Consider the following 20,340-nt stretch of genomic DNA (forward strand, 5'->3'; position numbering starts at 1 on the left):
GAATTTTGCAGCAAATAGTGCAATTTTTATCCAAACAGTTGAACTTTAGATATAAAAGTAGAATTTTGAAAAATAATTAATGGATTTTGAACCAAAAATATAAATATATAATTTTAAATTGCAAGCAATTAACTTTCAACCAAAAAAAAGTTGCATTTTATTATTAGGTTATATTAATTAAGTTTGCATTTAAGCAAAAAAAAAAAAAAAGAAAGAAAAAACAAGAGAAGGGGCAAATTTTCGGAAAATAGGGGGAAAAATAATAATTCTTTTAAAAAATGGTAAAAGACGGAAATAGAGGAAAGAGTGTGAAGTCTGTAAAAAAATTATTACGAAGCTTTCGCCTTACCTGAAAAAATATTTATCCAAGGAATGTTCGTAAATCTGTTGCACTACTTCGTGTTCTCCGACAATTATCAAATTATTGAGTAAATTACAGAGAGCTGAGATCAAAGAGGGAGTCGCCACAAACTGAGGGTAATTGTCCTCTTCTGTCATTTCCGAACCTTTCAAAGAAACTAGTAAAAAGAAAAACTAAGTAAAAAAATAGTATCTTCCAAAATAAAAAAAAACGGGTGTTTACTCAAATCCTGGCAGAAAATTCCCTAAAATTCCAGGTTTTTTCCAGGTATAATTTTGCACAGTACGGAGTCATTAAAATATTTTGCATTTTTAAAACTAATGAACTCAAAATATTAATACAGTTACGCGAATTTATAATAAATATTGTTTTATTTTTCAGTTTTTAAGGATTCAATTGAAATGTTTCATGTAGAAAGCGTTGAAAACTTATATTAAAAGATATTTTTAAATACATAAGCGCTTTTAAACGAAACATAAAATGAAATAGTTAAATTTTTAGTTGAAATAATTCAATTTCCACCAGAAAAAGTAAATTTTCAACAAAACTGATGATATTTTAACCAAAGAGTTTGACTCCCAACCAATAGTTTTATTTCCAACGAAAAAAGATGATTTTTCAAACAGCAAGATTAATTTTCTATAAAAAATTTTTTGAAGTAATTTCAATTTTAATCAGACACATTTTCAACCAAATAGTTGAATTCGAAACTAAGAAAGATCCATTTTTAACCATAAATGGAATAGTTAAATTTCCATTTGAAAAAATTAATTTGAAAGAAAAAAGAACAATTTTCAACAAAATAGTTAAATTGTTAATCAAAGCGATGAAATTTTCAACTATAATGGTGAATTTTTAACTGACCTAGTTAAATTTTAAACTAACATTTTGGAATATTTAACTGGATTAGTTAAATTTTCAACGAAAAAGAGATTTTCAAACAAGAGGATTAATATTATATAATAAAAAAAAACGAATTTTTAACAAAATACATGAATTTTTAACTAAAAAAGACCAATTTTCAATCAAATAGTACAAAACTAAAAAAATCCATTTTTAACCATAAATGGAATGGTTAAATTTCCAGTGAAAAAAATTGATTTAAAACAAAAAACAACAATTTTCAACCGAATAGTTGGATTTTCAATCAAAGCGATGAATTATTAACTATAATAATGAATCTCTAACTGAAATAGTTTAATTTTTTACAAAAAAGATTAATTTTGAACTAAACTTATGGAATATTCAAATGGATTAGTTAAATTTTCAACGAAAAATATAAAATTATAGATTTTTGATTGGAATACTTGCATTTTGAACGGAAAATATGAATTTTCAAACAAAAAGATTAATTTAGAATTAAAAAAAAAAAAAACGATTTTTTTAGCAAAATACATGAATCTTCAACAAAATAATTTAATTTTGAACTAAAAAAGACGAATTTTCAACCAAATATTTGGAATTTTAATTAAAAAAGATCCACTTTCCACTAAAAATTGAATAGTTACATTTTCAGTAAAAAAATATATCATTTTTAAACAAACTGAGGGATTTCTACTAAAATTATGAATCATCAATTGGAACAGTTGAATTTAAAACTAAAAAAGATCCATTTTGACCATAAATGGAATAGTCAAATTTTCATTTATGAAAATTAAAAAAAAAACAATGTTTAACAAAATAGTGAAATTTTCAATCAAAGTGATAAACTTTTAAATATATTAATGAATCTTGAACTGAAATAGTTTAATTTAAAAAAAAAAAAAATTTTAAACTAAAATTATGGAATGTTCAACTGGATTAGTTAAATTTTCAACCAAAAATATAAATTTACAAATAGAATTAGGAATATTTGATTGGAACACTTGAATTTTCAAAAAAAGATGAATTTTTAAACAATAAGATTAATATTATATTTAAAAAACCAGATTTTGAAAAAAACATGAATCTTCAACAAAAGATTTGAATTTTGAACTAAAAAAGACGAATTTTCAAACAAAAATGGAATAATTAAATTTTTAGTAAAAAATGTAATAAAACTGGTGAATTTTTAAGTAAACTGATGAATCATAAACTGAATTAGTTGAGTTTTAAACCAAAAAAATCATTTTTAAACCAGTTTAAAATAGTATAAATTTGATCTAAAAAATATTAATCTTCAACAAAAAAAATGGAATAGTTCTAACTTTCACAAAATAGTTACATTTTTATACAGCAAAGATAAATTTTCAACTAAGAAAATTAATTTCTGCCAAAAAAATACGATTTTTCAACTAAAAACGATAATTTTTCACACAAAAATTTAATAATTAAATTTCAGTTTAAAAACGTAATTTTAAACTAGAGCTGAATGTTTAACTAACGTGATAGAGTATGCAACTGCAATAATTAAATTTGCAGTAAAAAAAATTTAAAAAAAACAATTTTGAGCAAAATTGTTAAATTTTTAACTATAATAATTAAATTCAAAGTAAAAGAAATTAATTTTTATTTCATTAAAAAACTGAATTCTGAACGAAAAATGCAGTATTTGACATTTTAATCAAAAAGATTTTTATTTTAAATCAAAATCAGTTTTATTCAACAAAAAATACGAATTTTCAACATGAATTGAATTTTTAATTATGAAAGATTTTTCTGTCAAGAGAGAGAAAATATTCCAAAGAAACTGATAAATTTACAAGAAAATACATGGAGTTTCACCGAGACTTGAATTTTCAACTAAAAATTATAAAATTTTAAACAAAAATAGAATAGTTAAATTTTCAGTTGAAAAAAAAGTAATTTCTAACAGAGAAAACACGAGTTTTCAACAAAATTTAACCAAACTGATGAATTCTTAAATAAACTGATGAATCATAAACTGAATTAGTTGAGCTTTAAACCAAAAAGATAAAATTTAAACTAGTTTAAAATAGTTTAAATTTGATCTAAAAAATATTAATTTTCAACAGAAAAAATGGAATAGTTCTAATTTTCACAAAATAGTTACATTTTTAAGCAGAAAAGATAGTCTTTCAACTAAGAAAATTAATTTCTGCCAAAAAAATACGATTTTTCAACTAAAAACGATAATTTTCCACACAAAAATTTAATAATTAAATTTCAGTTTAAAAAAGTAATTTCTAACAGAGAAAAAACGAGTTTTCAACAAAATACTTAAGAACATTAATATAAAGATACTTTTATAAATGAAGAATCGGTGTAAGATATTTATATTGCAATTAAAAAAAAAATTAATCACGATTGCTAAAAAATCCTCTGACTAACTGAAAAATCCCTGACATTTCCAGGTGCTTCAGGTATATAAAAATTCCCTGAAAATTCCAGGTTTTCCAGGCTTTCCAGGTACGGTAGACACTCAGAAATAAAACTTATATGCCAAAAAAATAATATAAATTTTTTTTTTAAACTCACGAAGTTGCAGATCCTCTGGACAATTGTAAAGATAAGAGATGGCACGAGGAACTAAAGAAAGACAACCTGAAGTTGAACTTTCTGCAGATTCCATTTTTAAGCTTTCGCTGTCTTGAGAATTTATTACTCCATGATCTAAAGTCGGCCGTGCATAAAAATTTGAGCAAAGAGCGCTGACTTCATAGTAAAAATTACTTTGCTCGATATAGATGATTATAGCGTTTGGCTTTAGAGAGTCGACCTAAAGAAAAAAAGGAGTAAATTAAAAATTAAACAAATTAAATTTTTGGTATAAAAATATTTTCAAATATTTCAAGGTATTTCCTAAAAGTTTAAAGAACTTTAAAGATTTTATGACATTAGAAATTAAAAATTAACATTAATTTTCAAGAGCTTTAAAAAATTTCAAGGGATTTGAAACAATTTTGAGGATTTAAAATCTTTTAGGGTCTTTTAATAGATTTAAAACAAGTAGAATGATTCCATTGAGTTTGCCATTTTTTAGGGCATTTAAAAATATTCCAGGGAATTTTTATTAGATTTATATCATTTAGAGAGATTTCAAACGATTTTAAAGATTTAAGGGTATTTTTAAAATACCAAGGAATTTTCAAGAGATTTGAAATTTTTAAAGGTTTTTAAACGATTTCAAAGAATTAAAAATATTTTGGAGAATTTTTAAATATTAAAAGGAATTTTTTATTGAATTCAATAATTTGAAATAATTGTAAAGGATTTTAAGACAGATTAAAAATATTTTAGGATATTTAAAAAATTCCTTGGCATTTTTAAGAGCTTTCAAAATTGTCAAGGGACTTGCAAAATTTTTAAAGGATTTGCAATATTTTAAGGGTATTTTTAAAAACTCCAAGGATATTTCAAGAGATTGAAAAAATTTTTACGGGATGAGATCATTAATTTTCAACCAAGAAAAAGGAAATTTTTTAAAAAATTAATAAATTTTCAAAGAAACTGATGAGTCTTTAATAAAAAAAAAATAAGTGTAAACAAAAAGTCTAATTGTTGATATTTTCATCCATAAATATTTTCATTTTCAATATAAAACTGTTCAATTCAATAAAAAAATACGAATTTTTAACATTTTTAACTTAATTTAATTTTTAATTTGTAACATTTTCTACTAAAATACTTACTTCAAGTTTTAAAATTAAATTAAAAAATAAAAAAAATTATTATTAAAAGAGATTAATAAAAAAGATAAATTAATTGAAAAAGATAAATTTTCAACAACAAATGGAATAGTTTAATTTTTAGTATAAAAATAAGTCTTTAACCAGATAAAATAATGTTTCCACAAAATAATTAAATTTTCAAAGAAACTGATGAATATTTGATACAAAAAGTTCATTCTCAACAAAAAATAAATAGTTGATATTTTTACCAATAAATATTTAAATTTTCAATAAAAAAAACTGTAGAATTATTTAAAAAAAAATAAATTTTCAACAAAAGAAATGTATTTAGAACCAAGAAAGAGTTTTGAATCAATAAAGAAATAAAAATCTCATAAAAAAGTTAAGTTTTAATGCCACAAAGCCGAATTTTGAAAAAAAGTTGAATTAAAACTAAAAATATGGATTTTATACCAAAATTATTTAATGCTCGGCTAATAAAGACAAATTTATATAAAATAAATTAATTTTCAACTGAAAAAAGTCAATTTTCTATCAAAAATTAAAAATCTACATTTTTAGTAACAAAAAAAAATGTCAGCAACAAAAAAAACTGAATTTCCCACAAATTAGAAAAATTTAAACAATGATATGAATTTTAAACTAAAATTATGCATGTTCAATTCAAAAAATATATTTTTAATCAAATAGTTCAATTTTCAGAGCAGAAGATGAATTTTCTACCCAAAAAAGGCATTTTTTCTTTAATTTGGAATTTTCAATTAAAAAGTTAATTTTTCAACAAAAAATACAATAGTTTAATTTCAAGTTCGAGAAATAAGTTTTTAACCAAATAAATTGTCAACAAAATTGTTAACTTTTCAAACGACGAATTTTGAAAAAAAGGTGAATTCACAACCAAGAAATATGCATTTTCTATTAAAGATAATTTAATTTTTGACTAAAAAAAGATGAATTTTCAACAAAATATGTAAATTTTTAACTGAAGAAAAATCAATTTTCAAGCAAAAATAAAATAGCCACATTTTCAGTTAAAAACCAAATAATAATTTTCAATAAAAAAAAACAAATTTGCAAGTCAAATTTGTGTTAAATTTTCAACCAATATAATGAATTTTTAACTAAAATTATGCATTTTCAATACAAAAAATAATTTTTTAACCAAAAAAGTGAATTCTCTACCAAAAAGACAATTTAAAAAAAATAAACTAATTTTCATCTGAAAAAGATAAATTTTCAACAAAAAATAAAATAGTTTAATTTTAAGTTACAGAAATAAGTTTTTTTTAACAAAATAAAATAAATTTTCAACGAAATAGTTCAATTGCCAACTAAACCAAAGAAATAGAATTTCAACCAAAAGATTAATATGCTATACAAAAATACAAATTTTCAACAAAATAAATGAAGTTTTAATAAAAAATATATTAGTTTAATGGTAAGCTAGAGAAATAAGTTTTTAATCAAATAAAATAAATTTCTAACGAAATAGTAGTTAAATTTTCAACAAAAATGTAGTTAAATGTATAGTTAAGGAATTAATTTTCAATAAGAATAACATTTTTATATAAAAACAAAATAATTTAATACATTAATGTGATAAATATGACCAGAAAACGCAGTAAATTTAGGCTTATTTTCGAATCAAACTCAAACAGTCGAATCTAACTCTAGCTCGTTCAGGAAATACCTTAAAAATTTATTTTTTATGTATTTTAAATTCAAAAATAAATCAATAAAAACACGACATCAGATTATTAAACACTCGGAGTCGTATTTTATCAATAAAAAAAATAATCTGGCAATTTTAAAGAGTCGTAAATCAGTGGAAAAAATTGTATCATTAATATTAAATTTACTAGAATTTTCTCGATATAATAAATAAACTTCTGTAAGTCATATACAACGTTCTTAAATCATGTAAGATTTTCCTGTAAAATCAATAGCAAAAATGTTGGATAATAAACCGTCTTTTTTCTAAAGAAAGGGTAATAAAAATAAAAATAAAATAAAACTATAAAATAATTTTTCAATAAAATAGTTAAATTTGGAAACAAACTGATGAATCTTTGATCCAAAAAAATATTAATTCTCAAAAAAATGTACAATCTTCTAGTAAAATAAAAAAATAGATAAATAAATAACCAAACTTACGTATTGATACGCTAACGAATTACAATTCCTAATCAAATTGCCAAGCGCAATGCAAGCTTCCTCTTTGACGATACAACATTCTTTTTCATTCGTTATGCAGTAAATCAGAGAATGGCACAATTCACTTGGAGCGAGTGCAACGGCACCTAAAAGTTGTGAAGCTGTGTGCATTCCACTGATCAAACCAGCCAATAATTGCAAAGCTGATGCGCGAACGAGTGGATCTCTGTTTTTCCACAACATTGGCAGCCAGCTTAAGGTTCTTCCTTCTTCATACCAGAAGGACGACCGACACTGTCAAAATAGTTTGTCCATTTTTATTTTTTAATTTAGAAAATTTAAAATTTTTTAGAAATTTTATAAATATAGAAATAGACTGTGGGGGGGGGGGGGCAAAAATGCGAAAATAGGGTGATATTTCGAGAAAATAAGAGAATAACAGAAAATTAAATACTTTTTAAACAAATTAATGTTGGTAACATATTCCGAAGATTTCAAGCCGAAATATATTGTATGATTAATTTTAAACAAAATAGTTGAGTTTCCAAGCTAAAAATCTAATGCTTTAGAAAGCGCTTGACTTTTAAGCCCTGCATGATGAATTTTCAATCAAGTAGTATAATTTTTTACCAAACTGTTGAAATTTAAAGCGAAAAAGATCGATTTTCTACAAAACCAATAACTTTTCTAATTGGAAATATCAATTTTAAACAAGAAATTCAATGTTTAAAGAAACAGTTGAATTTCCAACCTACGAAGATAGATGTTGAAACCAAACGCTCAAATTTTCAAAAAAAGATTTGAATTTTCAAAGAAGCAAGCTTTTACAATTAAGGAAGAAAAAATTGTAACAAAAATATAGAATTTTTTAGTAAAAAATACGAACTTTCGAAAAAACAGTTGAATTTTCAACCCGAAAATATGAATTTGCAACAAAAAGTGAATTTTTAAACAAATAATTGCATTTGCAACCAAGTAGTTAAATTTTCTACTGAACCGTTGAACTTTCAGTCAAAACAATAAATTTTCTAAAAAACAGTAGAATTTTCAAGAAAATAATTAAATGGTCAATCTGAAAATATGCGTTTTTAACAAAACGGTTAATTTTCAATAAAACAGTTGAATTTCCAAACTGCAAGATCAATTTTCAAGACAAAAAGATACATTTTCTACAAAAGACTGAAATTTCAAGCTAAAAAGACAATTTTTCTAAAAAAGGTCAAGTTTTTTTTACCAAAAAGACCAATTTTTAACAAACTAAATGAATGCTCAACTAAAAAATATAAATTTGTCAACAATAAGAAAGAGTAGTTTAATTTTAAATTACAAAAATACATTTTTTCTCAATCAAATCAAAGAAATTTGCATTGAAATTAACATTTTCAACCAAACACATGAATTTTCAATTGAAAAGATTTAATGTCTATAAAAAAAATTAAAACAAAACATGGAACTCAATTTTTTTGTTAAGAACATTAATTTTTAATTTAAAAAATTTTCAATTACAGAAATTTAATTTCAACCGAAACATCTGAATTTTCAACCAAGCAGTTAAATTTTCTACTGAACCGTTGCAATTTTATTCAAAATGACAAATTTTCTAAAAAACAATAAAATGTTCAAGAAAGTAATTTAATTGTCAATGTGAAAATAAAAAGTTTTAACAAAACGGTTAAATTTCAACTAAAATTATAAAGCTAAAAGTAATTTTCAAGAAAAAAGATACATTTTCTACAAAACACTAAAATTTCCTACAGAAATTTTAAGCGAAAAATACAATTTTGATAAAAAAAGGTCAAATTTTCTACCAAAAAGACCAATTTTTAACAAACTAAATGCATCTTCAGCTAAGAAATATAAATTTTTTAACAACAAAAAAGAGTTGTTTAATTTTTAATTACAAAAATACGTTTTTCTCTTACTCAAAACAAAGAAATTTTCATTGAAATTAACATTTTCAACTAAACACATGAATTTTCCATTGAAAAGATTTAATGTTTATTAAAAAAATTTAAAAAAAACATGGAAGTCAAATTTTTTGTTAAGAACATTAATTTTTAATTAAAAAAAAATTTTCAACCACAGAAATTAAATTTCAACAGAAACAATGGAATTTTCAAATAAGATGTTAAATTTTCTACTGAACTTTTGACATTTCAGTCAAAATGACAAATATTCTAAAAAACAGTAGAACTTTCAAGAAAATAATTAAGTTGCCAATCTGGAAATATGAATTTTTAACGAAGCGGTTAATTTTCAATCAAACAGTTAAATTTTAAAGCTAAAAGGTCAATTTTCAAGACAAAAAGATACATTTTCTACAAAACACTGAAATTTCAAGCGAAAAAGACAATTTTTCTAAAAAAGGTCAAATTTTCAACCTGAAAATATGAATTTTCAAAAAAGAAATTAATTTTCAAACGAAATAGTGGAATCATACGTCTTTGACTTAGGATTCCACTATTTCTTTTGAAAAGTAAATACCAAATAGATACATTTTCAACAAAAGTGACGAATTTTCTCCCAGAAAATATTAATTTTTAACAAAAAAGTGAATGTTTAACCAAAAAGTTGAATTTCTGACCAAATAGTTAAATTTTCTACCGGACTATTGAAATTTCAAGTAAAAATGACAGATTTTTTAAAAAACAATGTAATTTTCAACAACATAATTCAATTTTCAGTTCTTGAATACGAATTTTCAACAAAAAAGTTAATTTTCAACTCAAAAGTTTAATTTTCAAGTAAAAAACCTACATTTTCTAAAAAACAAATGAATTTTCAATAAAAAAGGTTCATTTGAACCAAATTGTTGCACTTTCAAGCAAGTAGTTGAATTTTCTATCAAATTGTGGAAATATAAAGCCAAAAAGACTAATATTCTACAAAACAGTTGAATTTCTAATCTAAAAGGAATGTTCAAAACCAAACCTCAAATTTTCAAAAAACGAGTTGCATTTCCAAAGAAAAAAAAACTTTTCAGTTAAGAAAAATAAAAGTTTAACCAAAATGTTGAATTTTCTAGTAAAAAATACGAACTTTAGGCAGAACAGTTGAGTTTTCAACCCGAAAATATGAATTTTCAAAAAAAGTCGATTTTTAACCAAACAATTGAATTTTCAACAAAGTAGTTAAATTTTCTACTCGAAAGTTGAATTTTCAACGTAGCAATAAAAATGTCAATCTGAAAATATGAATTTTTAACATATCAGTTAATTTTCGAGCCAAAAAGATCAATTTTCAAGATATTTTTTATACATTTTCTACAAAAAAAGTTAAACTTTCTACCAGAAAATATGAATTTTGAACAAAAAAATAAATTTTTAACTAATAAGTTGAATTTTCTACCCACAAAGATGAAAGTTCAAACCAAAAAGTCGAATTTTTAACAAAAAATATGTTGAATTTTTCACCTATTTTTTTCAGTAAAAAACGAAACAAATTTTACCAAATTATTGAAGTTTCGAAATAAAAAGCGAACTTTAGACAAAAGAATAAGTTTTTAAATAAACAGTTCAATTTTAAAACCAAAAAGACGTATTTTCAAACAAAATAGTGAAATCCTGAGTTAATCCCCGATTAATTTTCAAGAATAGTTTTATTTTCAACTAAAAAAGATGAAATCAATATCAAAGGATATGAATATTCAACAAAAATGACGACTTTTTTACCAGAAACTATTAATTTTTAACAAAAAATTCCATATTTAACCAAAGAGTTGAATTTCTAACCAAGTTTTTCAACAAAATAATTAAATTGTCAGTTCGTCAATACGAATTTTCAACAAAAAAGTTAATTTTCAACCGAAAAGTTGAATTTTCAAGTAAAAAACGTACATTTTTTGCAAAACAGTTGAATTTACTACCAGACAATACGAATTTTCAACAAAAAAGTCAATTTTAACCAAATAGTTGAACTTTCAATCAAATAGTTGAATTTTCTACCGAACTTGTGAAATTTAAAGCCAAAAAGACCATTTTTTTTACCAAACAATTGAATTTTCTATTTGAAAATATAAATTTTTAACAAAAAAGTCCATGCTTAACAAAACAGTTGAATTTACAATCTAAAAGGATAAATGTAAATGATCAAAAAAATAGTTTTATTTCCAAACAAGAAACCTTTTTCAGTTAAGAAAGAAAAAAATGTAACCAAAATGTTGAATTTTCTAGTGAAAAATACGAACTTTAGACAAAACAGTAAAATTTTCAAGCCCAAAAAATAAATTTCCAACAAAAAGTCGATTTTTAAACAAAATTATTTCAATTTTCAACCAAATAGTTAAATTTTCTACTGAAATGTTAAAATTTTAAGCCAAAACGATAATTTTTCTAAAAAAAAAAACAGTTGAATTTTCAACATAATAATTAAATTATCAGTCCGAAAAAATAAATTTCTAATAAAACAGTTAATTTTCAAATAAATAGTTAAATTTTCGAGCCAAAAGGATCAATTTTCAAAACAAAAAGATACATTTCATACAAAGGAGTTAAATTTTCTACCACAAAATATAAATTTTCAACAGTAAAGTAAATTTTTAACCAAATATTTGAATATCCAACCTACAATGATGAACGTTGAAACCAAAAAGTCGAATTAACAAAAAAAAAGAGTTGAATTTTCAACCAATTTTTTTCAATAAAAAAAGAAAAAGAATGTTACCAAATTTTCGAATTTTTTAGACAAAAGAGTTTAATTTTGAACCTGCAAATATGAATTTTCAACACAAAATTACATTTTTAATAAACAGTTGAATTGTTAAGCCAAAAAGACGAATTTTCTATCAGAAAATATGCATTTTAAACAAAAGAAGAACAAATTTACAATATACCTTTGAATTTCTAACAAAGTAATTACATTTTCTACAGAAATATTGAAATTTCAAGCGAAAGAGACAATTAAAAAAAACGGTCCAATTTCTAACCTGAAAATATGAATTTTCAACAGAAAAGACGAATTTTCTACCAGAAAGTATTAATTTTTGACAACAAGGTCCATATTTAACCAAAGAGTTGAATTTCTAACTAAAAAGTAAAATTTTCCACTGACTTGTTGAAATTTTAAGCCAAAACGACCAATTTTCTAAAAAAAAAACAGTTGGATTTTCAACAAAAAAAGTTAATTTTCAACCGAAAAGTTGAATTTTCAATAAGAAAAAGTCCATTTTAACCAAACAGTTTAATTATTAAGTAACCAAAGGTTGAATTTTCAACTCGAAAATATAAATTTGTAACAAAAAGTCAATTTTTAACCAAACAATTGACTTTTCAACCAAGTAGTTAATTTTTCTACTAAACTGTTTACATTTCAAGCCAAATCGACAAATTTTTTTGAAAAACAATTGAATTTTCAACAATGCAATTAAATTATCAAACTGAAAATATGGATTTTTAACAAAAAAGTTATTTTTCAACCAAACAGTTGAATTTTCGAGCTAAAAAGATCAATTTTCAAAACAAAAGGATGCATTTTCTACAAAGCAGTTAAATTTCCAACCAGAAAATATGAGTTAAATTTTCAAACAATTTTTTTTTCAGTAAAAAAAGAAAAAATGTAAACAAATTATTGAATTTTCGAGACAAAAAGTGAACTTTAGACAAAAGAGTTTAATTTTGAACCTGCAAATATGAATTTTCAACACATAATTAAATTTTTAAATAAACAGTTGAATTTTTAAGCCAAAAGGACGAATTTTTTATCAGACCATTTAAAAAAAACAGCCAAACTTATTAAAATTTCAAGCCAAAACGAGAAATTTTCTAAAAATCAGTTGAATTTTCAACAAAATAATTCAATTGTCAACATAAAAGTTAATTTTCAACCAAACAGTGGAATTTTCAAGCCAAAAAGATCAATTTTCAAGACAAGAGGATGCATTTTCTACAAAACAGTTAAATTTCCTACCAGAAAATACGATTTAAATTTTCCATAAGAAAAAGACGAACTCCAGAAAAAAAGGTTTAATTTTTAAACCCTAAATATAAATTTTCAAATAGAAACTAAATTTCTAAACAAACATTTGAATATTCAAGCTAAAAAGATGAATTTTCTACCAGAAAATGAAAATATGAATTTTCAAAAAAAAATTAGATTTTTAAACAAAACCTTGAATTTCTAACCGAAGAGTTAAATTTGTCTAACGAATTGTTGAAATTTTAAGCAAAACGGTAGAATAGACTACAAAATAGTTTAATTTTCAATCAAAAAATATTAATTTCCAGAAAAATATATTTTTTTAAAGAAAAAAGTAAATTTTAACAACAGATTGAAATTTTTAACCAAATAAATGAATCATCAACCCAACAAAATATTAATTTCTGCACAGAGTGGTTTAACAAAGTAGTCTAATCTTCAACAGAAAAAGATGACCTTCTCAGAGAATATTTAAATTGTAAACAAAATAATCGAATTTTGAAAAAAAAATTTAATCTTCTTCCAGGAGAAAAGAATTTTGAACCAAATATATAATATTCGACTTTCCAATTAATATTCAAGAAAACAGTTTAAGTTTAAACGAGAAAATATAAATAATCAACAAAAAATATAATTTTCAGACAAATCAAGAATATACCTTAATTTGTAAGAAAAAAAAGTTTCATCTCAGTCAACCAACAAAAACAAATTTTTTACAAATTTAATAGTAATATTTGAAGTCTCTCGCCAAAAAAATATTTTAATTTAAATTAAAATCCAAAAATCGTTTAATTTAAGACCAAAAAAGAGGAATTTACAATAAAAAGAATACATTTTAATAAAAAAGAATTAACTTTTCAAGCAAAAAATATGAATTTTCAACTAAGAAAGATTTCTCAGTCAAAAAAAAAAATTTCAACCAAATTGTGGAATTTTGAAGTTAAAACGACACATTTTATAAAAAATAATTAAAATTTTCAATAAAAGAAGACGAATTCTGAACAATAAATACAATAGTAAAATTTTGCAGTTGAAAAACAACTCTTGAACAAAACAAAAAAGATGACTTTCCTACAAAAACATAAATTTTTAATTAATAAGGACTAAAAGGACACATTTTATTCAAAATTTTCAATAAAACAAGACGAATTCTCAATAAAAAATACAGTATTAAAACTTTTAAATTGAAAATTAAATTTCTCATTAAATTTATTTAATTAATTTTTTATTCAATTGATTCATTTAATTAAATTGAAAAAATTAAATTAAACATTAAAAACTAAATAGATATTACTTTTCTAAAAAAAACATCATTTTTTAATTGATAAGGACGAAATTTGTATTCAAAAATCGTTTAATTTTAGACCGAATAAGATGAATTTACAACAAAATAGTCGAATTGAAAAAAAACAGCAAATAATAAAAGTGTAAATGAAAAATATAATAGTAGACTTTTCAATTAAAAATAATAAGATCTTGGACATAAAATACTTTTCTGCAAAAAGATTAATTCTCGACAGAATATTAAAAATGTTCAACGAAATAATAAAAATCTTTACCAAAAATATAAAAGTATACATTTTAATATTAATTAAATTAATATTAAAAATTAAAATTTTAATTAAATTAACTTAATTTTTAATTCTAATTGATTAATTTAATTAAATTAAAAAAACTAAATTAAACATTAGAAACTAAATAAACTAAAAAAAACATAATTTTTTAATTAATAAGGACGAATTTTTATCCAAAAATCGTTTAATTTTAGTCCAAATAAGATGAATTTTCGATAGAATAGTTGAATTAAAAATAATAATTAAAAATAATAAACTTCTGAACAAAGAAGAATACTTTTCTGCAAAAATATGAATTTTAAACAGAAAAAATAATAATGTTCAACCAAATATTAAAAAATTTAACCAAAAATATAAAAGTATACATTTTAATAAAAAATAATTCACTTTAAACCAAAAAAGCCGAATTTTCAATAAGACAGATTTTTCAGTCAAGAGAGAAACAAAAATTTTAACCAAATTATGGAATTTCCAAGTGAAAACGACAAACTTTATACAAAATAAAAAAAATTTTCAAGAAAAAAGACGAATTCCGAACAAAAAATACAATGATAAAACTTTTCAATTAAAAAAAAAGCTGTTAACCAAAAAAGATGACTTTTTTTTACAAAAACAAAAATTTTTAATCAATAAGGACTAATTTTTTATCCAAAAATCGTTTAATTTGAGAAAAAAACAAGATAAATTTTCAATAAAATAGTTCAAATAAAACGTTTAATTTTAAAAAAATTAATTTTTGACAAAATGGTTGAATTAAACAAAAATATTCACAAATAATAAAAGTTTTAACGAAAAACATAATAGTAGACTTTTCAATGAAAAATAGTAAACTCTTGAACAAAAAATACTTTTCTGCAAAAAGATGAATTTTAAAAAGAAAAAGAAAAATAATGTTCAACCGAATATTAAAAAATTTAACCAAAAAAAATAAAAGTATACATTTTAATAAACAATAATTCACTTTGAACCAAAAAAGCCGAATTTTTAACTAAGAAAGAGATTTTTCAGTCAAGAAAGAAACAAAAATTTTAACCAAATTGTGGAATTTCCAAGTTAAAACGACAAACTTTATAGAAAATAATAAAAATTTTCGATAAAAGAAAACGAATTCTGAACAAAAAATATGATAGTGAAATCTTTCAATTAAAAATAATAAACTCTTAATAAAAAAAGATTACTTTTCTTTAAAAAAAATGCATTTTCAACCAAATAGTTAATTTAAAAAAATCAGCAAGTAATGAAAAATATAATAGTAGACTTTTCAATTCAAAATAATAAACGCTTGAACAAAAAAGATAACAATCTTCAAAAAGATGAATCTTCAATAAAAAAATAAAATTAATGTTAAACCAAATAATAAAAATTGAAGAGTATACATTGCAATAAAAAAGAATTAACTTCAACCAAAAATAGTGATTTTCTTATCAGGGTCCATTAATTCAGTTCACATATAAACGACAAAAAAAAACAGAAAAAGGGGAATTTTTTGGAAAACAGGGAAGGAAAAAGTGATTCATTTAAAAAAAAAGGGAGAAAGAGAATGAATAGGGGAAATTCTGCAATAGTTTCGAATATAAAGTGATGTAAAACTCACGCTTTTACTGAGATTAATTTGCATCTGATGGAGCAAGTGGTTCAAACAAATTATGGAATTCCTCGTGATCGACAGCCCCATAAAACTGACAGTACCAGCCCCATGGAAGGAGATGATAAGCTCGATTAAAGCGTTTCCGAGACTTATTAGGACTTTCTTGTGACCGCTCCATTGACACTTGCCAATTAGGTAGGTCAAACAAGTCAGAAGCCAATCGAGATAAGCTGCAATAAAAAGCATAATATAAAACATTTTTTATTCTAAAAAATGCTTGACATTTTTTTATTATAGTAAATGTATCAGTTTACTATTAAACAAACAATTTCAGGATGGCTGTTTTAATCGACGAAGGAAAAATTCTTGGTCATTTCCCGGTTTTTTCCTGGTTCGCAAACATTTTTTAGAATTTGGAATTATTTTAATCCAATAAAGATTCCTTGGAATCTTTTAAAATATAATAACATATTTGAAATCCTTTAAACTCTTTTGAAATCACTGAAATTTTTGAAAGCTCTTAAAATGTTAAGGAATTTTTCTAAACGCCCTACAAAATTTCAAATCCTTCCATCTCTTTTGAAATACCTTAAAATTACTGAAAATTCCTTGAAATCTTTTAAAATATCCTGAAATATTGCAAAATCTTTGAAGTCTTTTGAAATAAAAACAACACATTTAAAAGATCTTAAAAATTCCATGGAATCTCTTGATAATGCCTTGGAATCCTTAAAAAAAGGGATAAAATGTTTCTAATTAATTAAAAGCGTTGGAAAATTTTTGAAAATAATGAAATCCTTTAATCCTTGTAAATAAATTCATTGAAATCTATTGAAACATTATAAAATCCCTTGAAATGATATGAAATCTGATATTTCCAGAAATTTTGGAGAATTTATTAAAATAATTAGAGCGTTTTTCAAATCACTTGAATCGTCCTTTAAAATATTTCCATATTTTTCGAAATTCTAGGAAATTATTTAAACTCACATGAACATTTCTTTAAATCCTTAAAATCATTAAAATCCTTAGAAATCCCTTGAAAAAATGTTAAACTCTTGAAAATACCTGGGAATTTTTTCACATGTCCTAACATCTTCTAAAAAACATCGAAATACCTTCAAAATATTGAAATCTATTAAAAATTTCTTGGAATCTTTAAAAATATCCTAAAATCTTTAAAATCATTAAAAATCTTAAGCAATACCTTCAAATATTTAGAATTATTTTAATCCAATAAAGATTCATTGGAATCTTTTAAAATATAATAACATATTTGAAATCCTTTAAACTCTTTTGAAATCATTGAAATTTTTGAAAGCTCTTAAAATTTTTAGGAATTTTTTAAAACGCCCTAAAAAATTTCAAATTCTTCGATCTCATTTGAAATACCTTAAAATTACTGAAATCATCTGGAAATTCCTTGAAATCTTTTAAAATATCCTGAAATATTGCAAAACTTTTGAAGTCTTTTAAAATAAAAACAACACATTTAAAAGCTCTTAAAAATTCCATGATATTTTTAAAAATGTCCTAAAATCTTTAAAATCCTTAGAAATCTCTTTAAATTATTCAAATGTATTGAAAATTTTTGGGAATATTTTAAAATACCCGGAAAAATTTCGAATCATTCTAAAGTTTTTGAAATTCCTTGGAATTAGAAAAAAATTAACAAAAAATTATTTAAATAAATAAATTTAATAAATTAAAAAAATTAAATTTAAAAATAAATTATTTATAATAATATAAATAATAATAATTTAAATATTAACAAATTTAAAATCAAATCAATTTAAATAAATTAAATAAATTCTTATGAACAAATCATCATGTGAGCTTTTAAAATATCATTGAAATATTGGAATATTTGGAATGATTAAAATCGAAACAAAATTTCTTGGAAGTTTTTATAATACCCTAAAGTTTGTTAAATTATTATTTTTTTGAAATTCATTGATATTTTTAAAGCCCTTGAAAATCCTAATGAATTTTTTTAAACAGTCTAAAAAATCTGAAATCCTTCGATCTCTTTTGAAATTCCTTGAAAATTTTCAAATATTTTATGATCAAAACAACACTTTTTGAAGCTCTTGAAAATTCCATTAAACTTTTTAAAATACCCCAAAATCTTTGAAATCCTTGAAATTGCGTTTAAATTATTCAAATGTATTAAAAATTTGTTGGAATCTTTTAAAATAGCCTGAAATATTTCAAATCCTTCTAAACTTTTTAAAATTAAAAAAAATATATTTTAAAACTCTTGAAGATATTTCACAATCTTTGGAAAAATCCCTAAATTATTTCAAATCCTTTGAAAACTTTTATAATACTCTAAAATATTTCAAATCCTTTAAATTCCTTTAAATCATTGAAACCAATTGAAAAATCGTTGAAATCTTTTAAAATATCCTAAAATCTTTTGAATTCTTAAAAATCTATGGATTAAAAATAAAATAAATTTGTTTTAAATCAATATTGAAAATAAAATAAATTTAAAAATTAGAAATAAAAATTTACCTTGAGTCATTTGAAAACCTTTACAACTTCTTAATTCTTATGAATAATTATTGAAAATCAATAATAATAATAATTTAAATATTAACAAATTTAAAATTAAATCAATTTAAATAAATTAAATAAATTCTTATGAATAAATGATTGAAAATCAATCAAATTCTTATAAAATCATGTGAGCTTTTAAAATATCATTGAAATATTGGAATATTTGGAATGATTAAAATTGAAACGAAATTTCTTGGAATTTTTTATAATACCCTAAAGTTTGTTAAATTATTATTTTTTTGAAATTCATTTATATTTTTAAAGCCCTTGAAAATCCTAATGAATTTTTTTAAACAGCCTAAAAAATCTCAAATCCTTCGATCTCTTTTGAAATTCCTTGAAAATTTTCAAATATTTTATGATCAAAACAACACTTTTTGAAGCTCTTGAAAATTCCATAAAACTTTTAAAAATACCCCAAAATCTTTAAAATCCTTGAAAATGCGTTTAAATTATTCAAATGTATTAAAAATTTGTTGGAATCTTTTAAAATACCCTGAAATATTTCAAATCCTTCTAAACTTTCTAAAATTAAAAAAAAAATTATTTTAAAACTCTTGAAGATATCTCACAATCTTTGGAAAAATCCCTAAATTATTTCAAATCTTTTGAAAACTTTTATAATACTCTAAAATATTTCAAATCCTTTAAATTCCTTTAAGTCATTGAAACCAATTGAAAAATCGTTGAAATCTTTTAAAATATCCTAAAATCTTTTGAATTCTTAAAAATCTATGGATTAAAAATAAAATAAATTTGTTTTAAATCAATATTGAAAAGTAAAATAAATTTAAAAATTAGAAATAAAAATTTACCTTGAGTCATTTGAAAACCTTTACAACTTCTTAATTCTTATAAATAAATTATTTAAAATCAATAATAATAATAATTTAAATATTAAAAAATTTAAAATTAAATCAATTTAAATAAATTAAATAAATTCTTATGAACAAATAATTCAAAATCAATCAAATTCTTATAAAATCATGTGAGCTTTTAAAATTTCATTGAAATATTGGAATATTTGGAATGATTAAAATCGAAACAAAATTTCTTGGAATTTTTTATAATACCTTAAAGTTTGTTAAATTATTATTTTTTTGAAATTCATTGATATTTTTAAAGTCCTTGAAAATCCTAATGAATTTTTTTAAACAGCCTAACAAATTTCAAATCGTTCGATCTCTTTTGAAATTCCTTGAAAATTTTCAAAGCACTTGAAAATGTTTTGAATTATCTTAAAATATCCTAAAATATTTCAAATCCTTTAAAATTCCATTAAATTTCTTAAATGATCTGAAAATTCCTTGGAATCTTTTAAATATCCTAAAATATCGTAAAACCTTTCAAATCTTTTATGCTCAAAAGAACACTTTTTGAAGCTCTTGAAAATTCCATGGAACTTTTAAAAATACCCCAAAATCTTTAAAATCCTTAAAATTGCCTTTAAATTATTCAAATGTATTAAAAAATTTTTGGAATCTTTTAAAATACACTGAAATATTTCAAATACTTCTAAACTTTCTAAAATTAAAGAAATTTTAATTTTAAAACTCTTAAAGATATCTCATTATCTTTGAAAAAATCGGTAAATTATTTCAAATCCTTTAAATTTCT

General features: G+C 22.1%; 1 protein-coding gene across 1 annotated transcript in view; it reads right to left on the bottom strand.

Annotated features, from left to right (window-relative positions):
- Positions 1 to 20,340, bottom strand: part of LOC117178282 (rotatin) — a 126,931-nt gene that overhangs the window by 35,533 nt on the left and 71,058 nt on the right. The window contains exons 19-22 of the mRNA XM_033369642.1: positions 16,168 to 16,391; positions 7,087 to 7,380; positions 3,779 to 4,019; positions 350 to 518 (exon numbers count right to left, since the gene is read on the bottom strand). Coding sequence (XP_033225533.1) covers positions 350 to 518; positions 3,779 to 4,019; positions 7,087 to 7,380; positions 16,168 to 16,391 — 928 coding nt within the window. The remainder of the gene's footprint in view (positions 1 to 349; positions 519 to 3,778; positions 4,020 to 7,086; positions 7,381 to 16,167; positions 16,392 to 20,340) is intronic.

Source organism: Belonocnema kinseyi, chromosome 8 (genome assembly GCF_010883055.1).
Source record: "Belonocnema kinseyi isolate 2016_QV_RU_SX_M_011 chromosome 8, B_treatae_v1, whole genome shotgun sequence".
Classification (NCBI taxonomy): domain Eukaryota; kingdom Metazoa; phylum Arthropoda; class Insecta; order Hymenoptera; family Cynipidae; genus Belonocnema; species Belonocnema kinseyi.